This window comes from Rhinopithecus bieti, unplaced genomic scaffold (genome assembly GCF_001698545.2).
Source record: "Rhinopithecus bieti isolate Rb0 unplaced genomic scaffold, ASM169854v2 scaffold_1853, whole genome shotgun sequence".
NCBI classification, from domain to species: Eukaryota; Metazoa; Chordata; class Mammalia; order Primates; family Cercopithecidae; genus Rhinopithecus; species Rhinopithecus bieti.
In genome coordinates, this window is record NW_016804151.1 from 1,028,528 (window position 1) to 1,043,417 (window position 14,890).

The following is a 14,890-nucleotide window of genomic DNA, read 5'->3' on the forward strand; positions in this document are numbered from 1 at the left end:
TTACTGAATAGCTAAGATTGCACATGCATGCCACCATGCCTTGCTAATGAAAAAAAAGATTTTTTTTTTTTTTTTTTTTTTAATCAGGGAGTTTTGCTATATTGCCCATTCTGGTCTTGATCTCCTGGCCTCAAGTGATCCTCGTGTCTTTGCTTCCCAAAGCACTAGGATTACAGGCATGAGCTACTGCACCTGGCCATTGTTTTCCTTTTTAAAAAACTTTTCAAGAAATGATTGGGTTGACTCTATTGCCTGAGTCATAGAATTATTTCCACCCTTCTAAGCAAAGGCATCTTGTCAGATGAAGTGGCCTGGCATTTTAGTTTTATATTACCAATTTTCATATCATGTCCAAGAATTTACATGATATTTACAAGACAAAATCTTTATTTTTATTTGTTTAGACCTTTTAATGTAAGAATATATACTCTTATTACCAAGTTATACTGTACAGACTAGGTAGATGTTGCTTGGGACATAATTGATAATAAATATTTTTGTAGGGCTCCAAACAAAACTTAACTGACTTCTCTATTAGGAAAGCATTTAGAAGCGATATCACTCCCAGTTATAAAAATCTGTGATTTTGTTAAAGTTTAATACATTTATCAGAGCAAGCATCATGGGAACATACTTGTGCTTTTAGCAAAACATGTTGTGGGTATATATGGCTATATATGTGCAAGCTTGGGCCAGAAGAGGAAAATTTTTCTGAATGATGTTACAATGTTGTAGATAAAGATTTAAAAGATAGATTGTTTTGTAGAAATTGACAAGCTGATTCTAAAATTTATGTGAAAATAAAATAACCCAGAGTAGCCAAAACAACTTTGACAAATAACACTGAGGTTGGAGAATTAACGTTATCTGATCTCATTATACAGGTGCCATGGTTTGTGCCTGTATTCCTAGCTAGTAGAGAGACTGCTTGAGCCCAGGAGTTCAGGCTGTAGAGTGCAATGATTGTGCTTGTGAATAACCATTGCACTTCAGCCTGGGCAACTTAGCAAGACCCTGTCTCTTAAAATGAGAGCTTATAAAGTTATGATAATCAATGATATGGCATTGGCATAAAGAGACAAATAGATCAATGGAACAGGATTGATTCAAAAAATGGATCTACACATATGTAGACAATGGATTTTAGACAAAGGTGCAAAGGCAATTCAGTGGAGAAATGGTAGTCTTTCCAACAAAGGTTACTGGAAATAAACTTGGATTAATACCTCCCACCATATATAAAAATTAAATTGGCTGTTTCCAGCTGCTAACAACTTCCAGGAATTTGGTATGACGACTGTAGTAGTCTGTTCTCATGCTGCTAGTAAAGACATACCCGAGACTGGGTAATTTATAAAGGAAAGAGGCTTAACTAACTTACAGTTCCACGTGGCTGAGGAGGCCTCACACTCATGATGGAAGTTCAATGAGGAGCAAAGTCACATCTTACATGGTGGCAGGCAAGAGAACATGTGCAGGGGAACTCCGTTTTATAAAACCATCAGATCTTGTGAGACTTCTTCACTATCATGAGAACAGAATAGAAAAGACCCCACCCCCATGATTCAGTTACCTCCCACTGGGTCCCTCCCATGACATGTGGGAATTATGGGAGCTACAACTCGAGATTTGGGTGGGGACACAGTCAAACCATATATCATTGACATTTAAGGAACTTACCAAAAACACACTAAAGATCTCCTTTAAATATTTAGATGAAATAATGTTGGTGGCAACTTGTGTATAACATTACATACTCATAGAAAAAGTTTTTTGTGGTTGAGTTTTTGAGATATTATAATGTATCCAGCAATGCATATTGCAGCTCTGATATTTTCTTTAAAAATTTTTTAGTTACGTATATACATACTTACAGTTCTGATACAGCTACTACTTAAATGTCATTTATAAATTTTATTCCTAGTGGCCAAGATTCTGTGGGGAAACAGTATTTTCATTTTGTAAATCTTAGACTTCCTATTGATTTTTTGTGTTGAAATCTGATTATTTGAATTTTCATGACAAAGTCTCATCATTTTGCTTTTAATTGCTCTATAGATTTTATTTGGCAGATCATCTTATTTTCATTATTAAAACAAGGACTGACGTTTGCTGTCTCAGAATTAGTACATTCAATTATTCTTAAAATATTGGAATAACTCCTTATTCAGAAACTCTTTTGATATTTTCAGTTTCTAAACTTAGCTGATTATCAAGAGGAAGCAAAAAGATCCTTGAGTACCCAACTGATATTACAAAGTCTTTGATGTAAATCTCATGCATTACAGGGTCCCAGCCTTATTCTGGCCTTTCCAGCCTTATTTTAGATTCAGACCATGCATACTGCGTTATTGGATTTCTCAGTCTAGAGTATAATATAAAACCACAAGTGAGAGTGGGAATATGACTTAAAAACAGATGTGTTGCCAACAGTAGGAAGTGACAACTGTAAACTTGATAGCAAGGGAAGAGACACAAGGGAGAAAAAAAAGCATAAATAGCACATAAAACACTTTTAAGTAAACAAAGTAATCTATAGCAAAAATCATTGAAATAATAAAAAGTGTTTAAATTTTCTATCCAATTGGAATTGGACAGAAATTCAACATGTATTATATGGTTTCCTACATCCTTAAAATTAACTTACCTTGCCCTTTCAACAGCTTTTGACATTATCAATTAGTCTTTGGCTTATATGCTAAATATTCCTGGTTTTCCTTCTATCTCTTTGTTCACTCTTTCAGGCTCCCTTGCCAATGCATTATCTTCTATCTGGCCTTTAAGGTTACATCTGCCCAAGGCTCCTTTTGGTTGTCATTTCATATTCTCCCTTTGACAATGTCTTCCACACTGTGGCTTCAATTACAACCTAAACATTACAACTCTCACATGTTTAGCTCCTGGGCTAAACTCCAGACTCATATTTTTAACTGACTGCTTGAAACTCTACTTGGATATTTCAAATGTATCTCAAGCTCAGCATGTCAAAAGCCATATTTATAAACATTTTTTTTCTCCTTATCCACAAACTTCAAGCTTCCTCCAAGGTTTATTTGTTGATTCCTTCAGTCATCTACTCATTCATTTATTTATTCCTCAATTCTACAAATATGCAACTTGTTTAGGTACTGGGAATACAGCAGGGGTAAGACAGATAATGCTCCTGTTCTCATAGTGCTTATATTCCAGTGGATGAAGACAGACAATAAAAAACAAATACGAAAAACTTTGGACAGTGACCATGTGCACTGAAGAAAAAAAATTGGGCGATGTAATAGGATATGACTAAGAGATGCTACTTTATTTTGTCTGGTCAGGGAAACCTCTCTAAAGAGATGATATTTTGGATGAGTAAATGACAGGAAGGAGCCACACATGCAGAGATTAGAGGGACGAACATTCCAGAAGAGGAGCAGCTTATAGAGAGGCCCTGAGGTAGGAAGGGACTTGGTGCTCTTGAGCTGCGGAAGGGAGGCCGTTGCAGGCAGAGTGAATGAGCAGGTAGGGTGGAGGTAGTGATAGAGATGGCATCAGAGGCAGATGGGTGGCAGACTGTATCGGACTTTCTAGAGTAGGCCAGGGTGAGGAATCTGTATTTTTCTAAATGTACTGGAAAACCAGTAAAAGTCTTTAAACAGGGGAGAAGCATGATGTGATGTATGTTTTAAGGAAATCTTTCCAGCTACTAGGTGGAGAATGGATTCAGTGGAACAAGAGTGGAGTCAGAAAGACCAGTTAGGCTATTTTTTTGGTAGTACAGGTAAGAGGTGCAGCGGGCTTAGAAGCAGCATGGCCATAGTGGAGGCAGTGAGACAGTGTTTGGAAGAGAGTTGAGGAAAGGAAGCTTTGAACAGGTGATTTTTGAGATATCTGTCAGACATTTGAGTGAAAATATCAATTAAGCATTAGAATTAGAGATAGACAAATCTGGAATTCAAGGGAGAGGTGAATGTCTGAGATGTGAATTTAGAGGACATATGTAAAAAATTTTAAGGCAATGAGATCAGATGAGATCACTTACAGAGAAGGTAGAGATGAAAAAGAGGATAAGAAGGTCTAGAAACAACTCTGGTGCTAAGATTTGGAATATAGTTTATCTCTTGATTGTGTTTTACGTGGAAATAAACTATGAGTATGAAATAGAGTTGATTTTTGTTATACTCTTCGAGCTCCTTTGGAAAAAAATATAGAACTAAGTTGAGCTATGTAGGTATCAACAGCTGCTAGATTCTGATTGTTATTTTGGATACTTGTGGTAGAATATTCCATAAAAGTCCCCCATCTCTGGGGATTTCTGTAAGTGCTGGCCTTGGTCTTGTCCACTAGCACTATTCCAGTCACATGGGGCACCTTAACCTTCACCTCTTGGCTCAGCCTTATCCAGGCTTTAGAAGCAGAAGAAAACTGTAAAGGCTGTTGTTCAGCAGTAAATTTCAAGATGGCACTGATATTAATTTCTCTTGACCCTGAATACTGTTCAACTGGCTTCGGCTTTGTATCTTGACAAAACAGCTCTGCCTTCCATTCCATGACTGAGTTTGCATCTTGGTTTTCGGCCTAGTTTGCATTTGGAGTTTTGTTTTCATTTCCTACTTTGTCTTGAAAGTACCAGAGCCCTGATCTTAAACCCTGGTCTCTGTGTCTGGTCTGATACCTGCTTGGCACCAGCTTTTTGTCTTTTATGAAATCTTGGCACCCCCCGCCACTTACTGCCATCTCACCCTATTGTTCTTAACTCTCCTACTGAGACCTCTACCTTTTACCCACTGCAGGACTCCCTGAGGTTAATTGTTTGCTTCTTTAGATTTCCTTTTTTTTTTTTTTTTTTTGATTGCTAGACTTTCCCTGTTTATCTTAGCAATACAGTTGAGTTCTGTTTCATATCTGGGTCCTATGTAATTAATATATAACTAAACTAAAATTCTAGGATCTTGCCTTCAATTTGGAATGACTTGATGGGAGCATTTAGAAGTTACTATTTTTAATTAACACATAATAATTATACATATTTATGGAGTACAGTGTGATATTTCAGTACATATATACCATATGTAATGATCAAATTAGGGTAGTTAGCCTATCCATCACCTCAGACACTTAGCATTTCTTAGTTTTGGGAACATTCAAAATCTTCTCATCCAGCTATTTGAAAATATACAATTTATTATTCTTAACTGTAGTTACCCTTCAGTACTACACAATCCTGGAATTTACTACTCCTATCTAGCTGTACTTTTGTATCTGCTCTCCAACCTCTCCCTATCTCCTTTGCCCCCAACACTTCTGAGTCTCCAGTGACCACTATTCTACTCTCTAATTCTAAGAGATCAACTTTTTTTTTAAGCTGTCACATGTGAGTAAGAACATGGAGTATTTATTGGAAGCATTGTTATATCCAAAGTAGACTGCTTTAAAGAAGAAATAAATCTACAGATGTCCTTTTTTTTCCTTTCTTTTTCTTTTGAGACTGAGTCTCGCTCTGTCACCCAGGCTGGAATAAGGTGGCATGATCTAGGCTCACTGCAACCTCCACCTCCTAGGTTCAAGTGATTCCCCTGTCTCAGCCTCCTGAGTAGCTGGGATTACAGGCACCTGCCATCACACCTGGCTAATTTTGTATTTTAGTAGAGACGGGGTTTCACCATGTTGGCCAGGCTGGTCTCGAACTCCTGACCTCAGGTGATCCACCCACCTCGGCCTCCCAAAGTGCTGGGATTATAGGCGTGAGCCACTGCGCCTGGCCTACAGATGTTCTTTACTCTAAATATAATAGGCATTAGGGAAACACAGAAGAGTAAAATGTATCTCTGCCTTTGAGGAAATATGTTTTTAAATATAGTCATACATCGATGCTCTATATAGCCAGTGAATTCAGCTTGTTGCATTGAAAACAGTCCCTTATGTATATGACCCCCGTACTCTGTTTTCACTGGAGCCCTGCGCTCACAAAACATTGCTGTTAGAAATAAGAAATCTCCAATTAAAATTTTGAAGAACCTCAATTCTTAGAATAAAGACGGACAAGAGATTATGTTCTAGTGCTCTGTAATTATTCCTTTCTACTTAATCTTGATAATTAAAACATATACATATTTTTCCCAATGGAAGGGGCACAGTGGAAATATTTAAATTCTTACGGTCATGCTGTGCTTTTCACAGATGATTGGAACATTGCCCAAGCATAAACCCATCTCATCCTTCCCCCAAACAATTTGTCAGTTGTTTAACCTAGCATAATTTGTGTTTCATGACCAGTAAAAATGACAGTGCTAAAATGTTTTAAAAGGAAATAAAATGAAATAGAGTTATAGCTCTGATTTTGAATATTCCCCTTTTTTCCTCCCTAATCATTATTTGATAGAGTAATGTTTCTTAACCTTTGCTTCAATTGTAGGCTATTTTAACATGGTAAAACAGAGAAAATAATCAAAACTAGGAGTTTTATTTTGTGAAACTAAAACAGAAATTTTATTTTGTGAAAATGAAACATAAATTTCAATAAGACAGGTTATACTGCAACAGAAAAGAATTTCGCGGATGCATTATCACGGTTTCAATGCTTACGTACACATAACCTTCATCCTTTGTATGACTTTGTGGCTAGGAGATTTAATACACTGACTACTCACATTGATGCTGGGCTGAAGCCTCAAATTGTTTGAGGAAAAGACCATTTCATGTGCCCAAATACGAAGCATTTAGAATGAAAGGAATACTGAGACCATGTCAAGAGAGTTCATGCCACTGGAAATTGTACCTTTCTGTGAGAAAGAAAGTATCTCAAAACTATAAGATGAGATTGTGTAACCTTCAGACATGTTAGTTCACCATAGTATAAAAATATGGTAAACCATAGTTTACCACAGTATACCATGGTAGAAGACACACATTTAGCAGCTCTTAAAAGGTCTGGCTATTGATCAGCTAGTACAATTCATTCTATAGAGTCTGACTTAGATGCTAGAATTTCCTTCATCCCCAAACTACAATTATCATCATAGAGACAAGGGGACATGGATCTACGAATCTCTGGAGCTGGGTAGAGGATGGATTACAGGTAGCCCTTTCCTGAAAAGCCAGGTCAGCTGGTTTTGCTGAATTTTCTATCCTGTAGGTTGAATTCTTTTCCAGGAAGCTCTTTGGTTCCCATAGAAAAGAGTATTTTGTGGTTCCTACCCTATTGGTTTTCCAGATATGCTGGGGCAGGTCTGAACCCCAGTGATTGACATGGATTAGACCCAAATTGTCATACCTGCTGTGATTACTCTGAGGTCACTCATTTAGGATCACTTTTAGCGTGCATGTGTGTGTGTGTGTATAATGTATTTTGTACTTATACAGTACTATAGTAGTATATAAACTGTATAATAGTACTTATACAGTTTAACCAGTGAGATGGTTAAATGGTTAACAAGTAAACCACCTAGTTAACCAGTAAAGATATAAAATGACCTCAGACAAATATAATCAATGCCTACAGTCCCCTGATGAATTTCACAGGCTCCCACCACCATTAGTTCTACCTATTCATCTCATCTATGCTCATTGTTCTGCCTCCTTCCTGTTCCTATGGATGCCCTGGCATGTTTGTTTGTTTCTTTCTGGCCTCCTATTCCCCTCCCCTCAGACATCACTTCAGCATTTGTGCCTTCTCACTTCACTTATCCTGGGTGTCACCATTTCAGCCTATGAACATGCCATTAATTTGCCATCTTTACAAAATTTTCTCTTGACTTTACATACCTCTGTAACTGCCCTCTCCCTTCTTTCCTCTTCTTTACCACAAAACTCCTTAAAGAACGGTTGGCTGGGCACAGTGGTTCACTCCTATAATCCCAGCACTTTGAGAAGCTGAGTTGGGAACATGACTTGAGGCCAAGAGGTCGAGACCAGCTTGGGCAACACAGTGAGACCTCATCACTACAAAAAATAAATAAAAGTTAGCCAGATGTGGTGGCACACTGCCTGTAGTCCCAGCTACTCCAGAGGCTAAGGTGGGGGGATCACTGAGCCCAGGAGTTCGAGGCCGCAGTGAGTAATGATGGCACCACTCCACTCCAGCCTGGGTGACAGAGTGAGACCCTGTCTCAAAAGAAAAAAAAAAAAAAAAAAAAAGAATTATTCTATTATCAGTCTCTACTTGGTCTATTCTCTTCTCTCTTAAACCTCCTGCTGAAGGATCCTAAGTTGCTAAATTTTAAGATCCATTCTTAGTCCTCCTGTTACTGGACATGTTGTAGGCAGGGTTGGATGGGATAGGTCTCCTCTTTTCTTGCTTTGTTTTCCCCTTACTGTTTTCTCCTACCTTCTAAGTCTCCATTTCCTGACTTCTACACTTTGGAAAACCCAGGGCCTGGTACTCTGACCTCTTCTTTAACTCTTAGTGATCTCATCACTTGCCTGACTTGAATGACTCCCAAATATATATCTCTCACTTGGACTTCTCCGTGAACAAAAGATGCGTATATCTAGCCCTGAAGACATTTTTATACAAATTAGAAAAAGCTGCCCTTTCCTCAAGCACATGACTGCCATCTTCTGGAAATTTTTCAGAGTAGAGACACCTATCCAAAGACTGAATGTTAATGGCGTCTCCTTCAGCTGTGTGGTCCTCAACCTTAGCAGAAGTGCTTTTTCTCAACTTGGCTGGGTGTGTAATGGGCATCACAAGCTTAATAGGTCCCAACCCACATCCCATCCCATCCCATCCCATCCCATCCCATCCCATCCCATCCCATCCTCTTTCCTTCAGTCTTTTCTATTTCAAACATTTTCTAGTGGCTGAGGTCAAACTCTTTGAAGTTATCCTTGATGCTTCTCTTTCTCTCATTCCCCAGCTTAAATCCTTCAGCATATTCTGTTGGTTTTTTCTTCAAAATACATTAGAATTTAACTACTTATCACCATCCTACTGTTGTCACCCTGGTCCAAGCCTCAGCAGCTCTCCCCAGGATAATTCCAATAATAATTCCAATAGCAACTGCCGTTCTTGTCCTCATGTCTGTCCTCAACACAGCAGCCACAGTTTGTTTCAAACCCAAGGTCACAGCATGTTTCTGCTCTTACCCCCAAATCCTTCAGATGTTCTACCGTCTCACTCCGAGAAAAATCAAAATCCTTAAAACAGTCCACGGGCCCTCCACATCCAGGCCTGTCTATAGCACTGGCCTTGTTTCCTGCCTCCCTCCCCTCCACACCGCCGTGCTCCAGCCACGTGGACCTGGCTCTCCCTCAACATGCCGAGCACACATCTGCTTTAGGCACTCTGCCCGGATGCCCTTCCATACAGTACGGCCTGCTGCCTTCCTTTCTTGAGTCATTGCTCAAAGGTCACTTTACCCTGTCATGGAAGCCTTCCTCATCTATACCACATAACCAGGCAACCCCCTTCCCAAAGCATTTACTATCCCCCTGCTATTTTATTTTCTCCATAGCACTTAGCATCAGACACACACACATTGTTTACTCTTTTACCTGATTAGAATTTAAGCTTCGTGAGCCTAGAGACTTATTTTCCCCCCTTTACTATATCCCAATTTCTAAAACAGTTCTTGGCAAGTAGAGTGATCTCAATAAATGTTAATCAAATAAATAAATGAATACAGGTATCCTTGGATTTGTCTGGGGGACGCTGTCCTCAACAAGACACTGCAAATTGACCAAGGGGTTGACAAAATAAAAATACACAAAGGTTTGAGATGGTCCTGCACAATTATCATCTCTTGATTCCAAGATAAAAGTATTTTCAAGAGTTTGAGAACTCATTTAAATCTAATTTGAAAATAGCATTGATTTTACACCCTTCCGGAAGGGCATGTTTCCTACAGAGAAAGCAAGTAGGTGCCATCTAGTGGCAACAAAGGAGGTCCACATTTGTGTTAACTGGAATGTATCGATTAGCAATGATTGAAAATGTAGTTCCTGATCCAGAAGCTTATGAACTGTATGACAGAACAGTTGTGATAGCCATAAGTCCTCAAGGGTACATTTTCCACGGAATAGGTGGCATTGAAAAAAACACAGTTCCATTTCGTCTAAATTATTTCTAATTTTCCATGTAATTTTGCTTGTTTCTGGGATCTGACTTCTTTTGTTCCTTTGTTTTTCTTACTGTTTTGTCCTCTACTTATCTATATACTCTTACACTCACATGGTACTGGCTTAAGCATTGAATGGGTAATAAAATGAAGGCTCCATCTTCTGGGAATTTATATTCTAATAAAGACAGTGCCTATGAGGGTAAGTGTAGAAGAACATGCCTGATCTTGATGAACTGATCTCTTCAGGCCAGATTTCTGCAGCCTGTTGAGTCTTTACTGTTGGGTATACTTCCGGCATTAGAGGAATGAGCTTTCAGGAGACTTAGCTTGCTGTTTTTCAGAAAGTGGCACATTATATAGAGAAACTAAGATAGAAGGAGAAATACTCATGTCCATGCATGTTGTCAGGAAAGACAGAAATTAAGTCCGTCTCTGATTCTCATTCTAACATCCCAAAAACTAGGTCATTTCAATTCTTTGGTAAATTAAAGTGGAAACTTTTTGGTCCGCTTTGGGAGTCTATGACCTTTCCAGTTCAGAGTGGCTGGGGTTGGAACTGGGAAATCTTTGCCACCAGAGGGCCCGAGTAGTGGTGAGACAAAGCAAGGTAAGGGTATAAGGCCCAGGAAGGAGACAAACTGGGGTGCTGACACTCATATTAATGCACACGGCCTTTTCACAGCTGAGTAGCACCCGAGCACAAAAGTTGGACCCGTGGAATATGACAAGAAAGCAGGTTTCATACCAAACATAAATATTTTCCAATGAGAGTTTTTTTCCAACGAGATCAAAGTTTCCGTTATCCATTAGTGGATGGGTCCAAGCAGAGACTGGATGACAACCTGCCAGATTTGTTGAACCTACGAAGATTCTCTGATTCTCTGAAAGACCTCTCTTTCTCCCCGCACATGTCAAAATCCTCCCTACTGTTCAATATTCAGTCCATACCCCACTTCCTTTTTTAGGTACCACAACTTAAAATCATCTTTTCTATCTCTACCTTTCCTATCATTTAAAGGGCAGCTCAGCATTTACATTATGCTACCTGCATAATGTTTTTTCTCAGTGGTCTAATCCTTAGCTTTTTGAGTTAATGCTAACCTACTTGAAGACACGGACCACATCTGACAGCTCTCTTGCTATTTGCCTTGACGTTTCATCTCCAAGAGTGAAAATTAACTGTTTATGATGGGGAATGGTAGTAAGGCTACCAATAATTGCCTCATCTGGCTTTTTTTTTTTTTTTTTTTTTTTTTTAAGATGGGGTCTCACTTTCTTGCCCAGGCTGGAGTGCAGTGGCATGATCACGGCTCGCTGCAGCCTCGATCTCCCTGGCTCTTATCTGGCATTTGGGTCCAAGGTGCTTAGCCATAGTCTAAGTTTAGCGGTACAATTCTTCATTGAGATATTAGATAAACTAAAATCTTTGTTGAGGTTTGTTTCTCTGTTAGATTTATACTCATTTAAAAAAATCTAATAGTACTGTACTAGCTTTGCTTTTAAATTGTGGTGTTTTTCATATACCTGATTTCTCTCAAAGTAGGTATAGAAATTGATAATACAACACTTTGTAGGATGTTACTGAAATTTAAAACACCCAGTTTTGTTATTTATGTAGTTATTTTAGTGTTTTTCCCTCTGCTGAGGGATTTTTTAAAAAATTTTAGATTACAGGTAAATATTTTCTTTGATATAATACTTTATAACTTTTTTTCCTTGAGAAATTGTCTTTATACAAGCTGATGTCGTATTTTCAATAGTATGTTTTAAGCTAAAGGATTCCATATATTATTTATTTTTAACAAATTAATCAAATGATTCCCCCTAACTTATTTTACCTTCTGAAGATATATTTATATAACTTGACTTTCCATCCTGATGAAGTGGTGCTACTGAAGAGGGAAATGCTAACATAACTCAGAGATATCCTAGATCTAATGTTTTTAATAATCAGGTGCTATTGTTTGCTTTATCATTTGGACAGCCAAAATTTTCTTTAAATTATTTAATAGGCTATGTGGTTTAGGGACTGGTTATAGTATTTAATTGCTCAACTGAAAATTAGCAAATTTAGCATCTATAGCATCTGTACTATGTTTAATATTTCTGAAGTATTAATTGTGATTCTTAGTAACTACTGTGTTCTGTGGGGTGTTCATGAGGGACGAAGAGAGAATATCGGATAATTTGACTTATAATTAAAGAAACATTTTTTATAATTATGGCAAAAATGCATGAATTTAAGTCGTGTCATTTTGGTTTTATTTTTGTAGAATATGCTGAGTTTCTACATTGCAAAGGAAAGAAATTTACAGATTTTGATGAAGTTCGCCATGAGATTGAAGCAGAAACAGATCGCGTGACTGGAATGAATAAAGGCATTTCCTCCATACCCATTAATTTACGAGTCTATTCCCCACATGGTAAGTAAAATAATAAAATTCCAAATTCTTCTCCCCAAACATTTTTACTACATTAATTAACATACATCATTTGTACAGAAGATACAAACAGTGCTGGCTTTCTAGGGTATCCTTTGGATACTGCCCATTAATGTTATGGTTCAAAGAGCTCTTAGAACATTTAAGGAGAGGGAGGAGGAGATGACTTTAATAAAAACAGAATTGAGTTAGTCATTAAATTTTTTTTCTTCATTTTCATAAGCTTTTAGAATTTGAGAAGGGTATGTATGAAAACTTCCATTTTTCAGTCTTTGCTGAAATCTTAGAGGTACATGTTACTATGGTTGCATCCTCCCCTATTGGATTTCTTGCAGCCATATATAGTCCTATTTATTTTCTTCCTGAGAAATCAGCTCTGAGTTTTCTCCCCAGACTATCGGTAGAAACTTATAAATTAGATAACCAATCCATAATGTGTGTGTGTGATGGGAAATAGCCTCTATGCTGACTAAATTTTTAGTGGGCAAATTTCCTTTTTTTTTTTTTTTTTTTGTTGAGACGGAGTCTCGCTCTGTCGCCCAGGCTGGAGTGCAGTGGCCGGATCTCAGCTCACTGCAAGCTCCGCCTTTCGGGTTCATGCCATTCTCCTGCCTCAGCCTTCCGAGGAGCTGGGCATACAGGCGCCCGCCCCTTCGCCCGGCTAGTTTTTTGTATTTTAGTAGAGACGGGGTTTCACCGTGTTAGCCAGGATGGTCTCGATCTCCTGACCTCGTGATCCTCCCGTCTCGGCCTCCCAAAGTGCTGGGATTACAGGCTTGAGCCACCGCGCCCGGCCTTTAGTGGGCAAATTTTCATTTCTTACTCGCTACTTAGCTCTATTGCTTTTAAAACAGAATATAAATGACATAAGCTCAATTAGGACTTCCCAAGGGTACTTGGTGCCAACATTGTTTGTACAGAGAGGTTGGGCTACAGTCATGTTGTTGCTGACTCTGTTCGTACAGCTAATTCAGTAAACTCAGGGCACCACGAATGGCTAACCGCTTCCTACTAGGCTAAGTGGCTAACTTTCTATAAAAAACATATGATACTTTTTAAGGAAAGGGCAAATCTTACCCTGCGAGTTTTTATACCACTTGAAGGCGACGTACAAGACTGGCAGACAGCATATGCATTTTTCGTTTGGTGTTTTAATTATAACCCCCTAGTTACAGATATGACAGCTTTCTGAGCAAACTGTTAGGCATGCAAATCAGTGCCTTTCAAATTATGTTAAAGTGATCATTTGGCATAGCACAATCATATCATAAAATTAGAGAAAACTAGCAAAACCATTTTTATTTTATGCTTTTTGTTCTACACACATGGGTTTGAGTTGTTCAGATACACAATGTAGAAAGCTGAGCTAAGTGACAAATGGTTCTGTGTTATCTTTTAGCATTGAAGGTGTAAGACTCTTTTATCCTTTCCACACAGTGTTAAATCTAACCCTTATTGATCTACCTGGAATAACTAAAGTGCCAGTGGGAGATCAGCCACCAGATATCGAGTATCAGATCAGAGAAATGATTATGCAGTTCATCACGAGGGAGAACTGTCTGATTTTAGCTGTTACGCCAGCCAACACTGATCTTGCAAACTCAGATGCGCTGAAGCTAGCTAAAGAAGTTGATCCTCAAGGTGAGTGTGTGACTACTAAGATGAGAAGGAATTAAAGTGTCAGCAGTTTTGGTGTCTTTAAAGGTAACACAAATTCTCAAGACTCGATTTCATTATAAATAAATTAGGCATTGTTAATATTGTTAAACCTTTTGTATTTTAAATACAAATTCAGTATTTAATATTAAAAATAATAATTTTAGTAAAGATTTACTAAAATAATGAAATTTATATAGTCAAAACCTATATAAATCTAAGAATAATGAGATCTAAGAAAATAGACATTTCTAAGCCTCATGGGCTATGTATTTTAAAAAGTTGATAAAGTAAACTTCTGGTACAGCAGAATTCAGACAATCTACTAATATTACGAGTTACCTGCATATACTCCCAACGAAAAGTCTTTCTGTGTTTTTTACTTTGTCTTGTTTCTTTAAAATAGGAAGCTCTATTAATGCATGTAAGATATTATTTAGCTTATAATTATTTGAGAACAAATATATATAAAAGCAGGGATTTATTTGTTACTGGCATCTCAAAATCCAGAAAAGTTCCTTTCTTAGGCGGATGTTTTAGCTTTTTATTTCTCTGAGTTGAATAATGACAGTTTATCATCAGAGACCTCAGTGCTGGCCTCGGTGTGTGTCTGTTTAAAGTGACCGTGGGGCCGGGTGTGGTGGCTCACGCCTGTAATCCCAGCACTTTGGGAGGCTCAGGCAGGTGGATCACGAGGTCAGGAGTTCAAGACCAGTCTGGCCAAGATGGTGAAACCCCATCTCTATTAAAAAT

General features: G+C 38.2%; 1 protein-coding gene across 3 annotated transcripts in view; it reads left to right on the plus strand.

The window, feature by feature from the left end:
- Nucleotides 1–14,890, plus strand: part of DNM3 (dynamin 3) — a 574,343-nt gene that overhangs the window by 138,726 nt on the left and 420,727 nt on the right. For all 3 annotated transcript variants that reach the window (XM_017866907.1, XM_017866908.1, XM_017866910.1), the window contains exons 3-4: nucleotides 12,314–12,463; nucleotides 13,919–14,122. In XM_017866907.1, coding sequence (XP_017722396.1) covers nucleotides 12,314–12,463; nucleotides 13,919–14,122 — 354 coding nt within the window. The remainder of the gene's footprint in view (nucleotides 1–12,313; nucleotides 12,464–13,918; nucleotides 14,123–14,890) is intronic.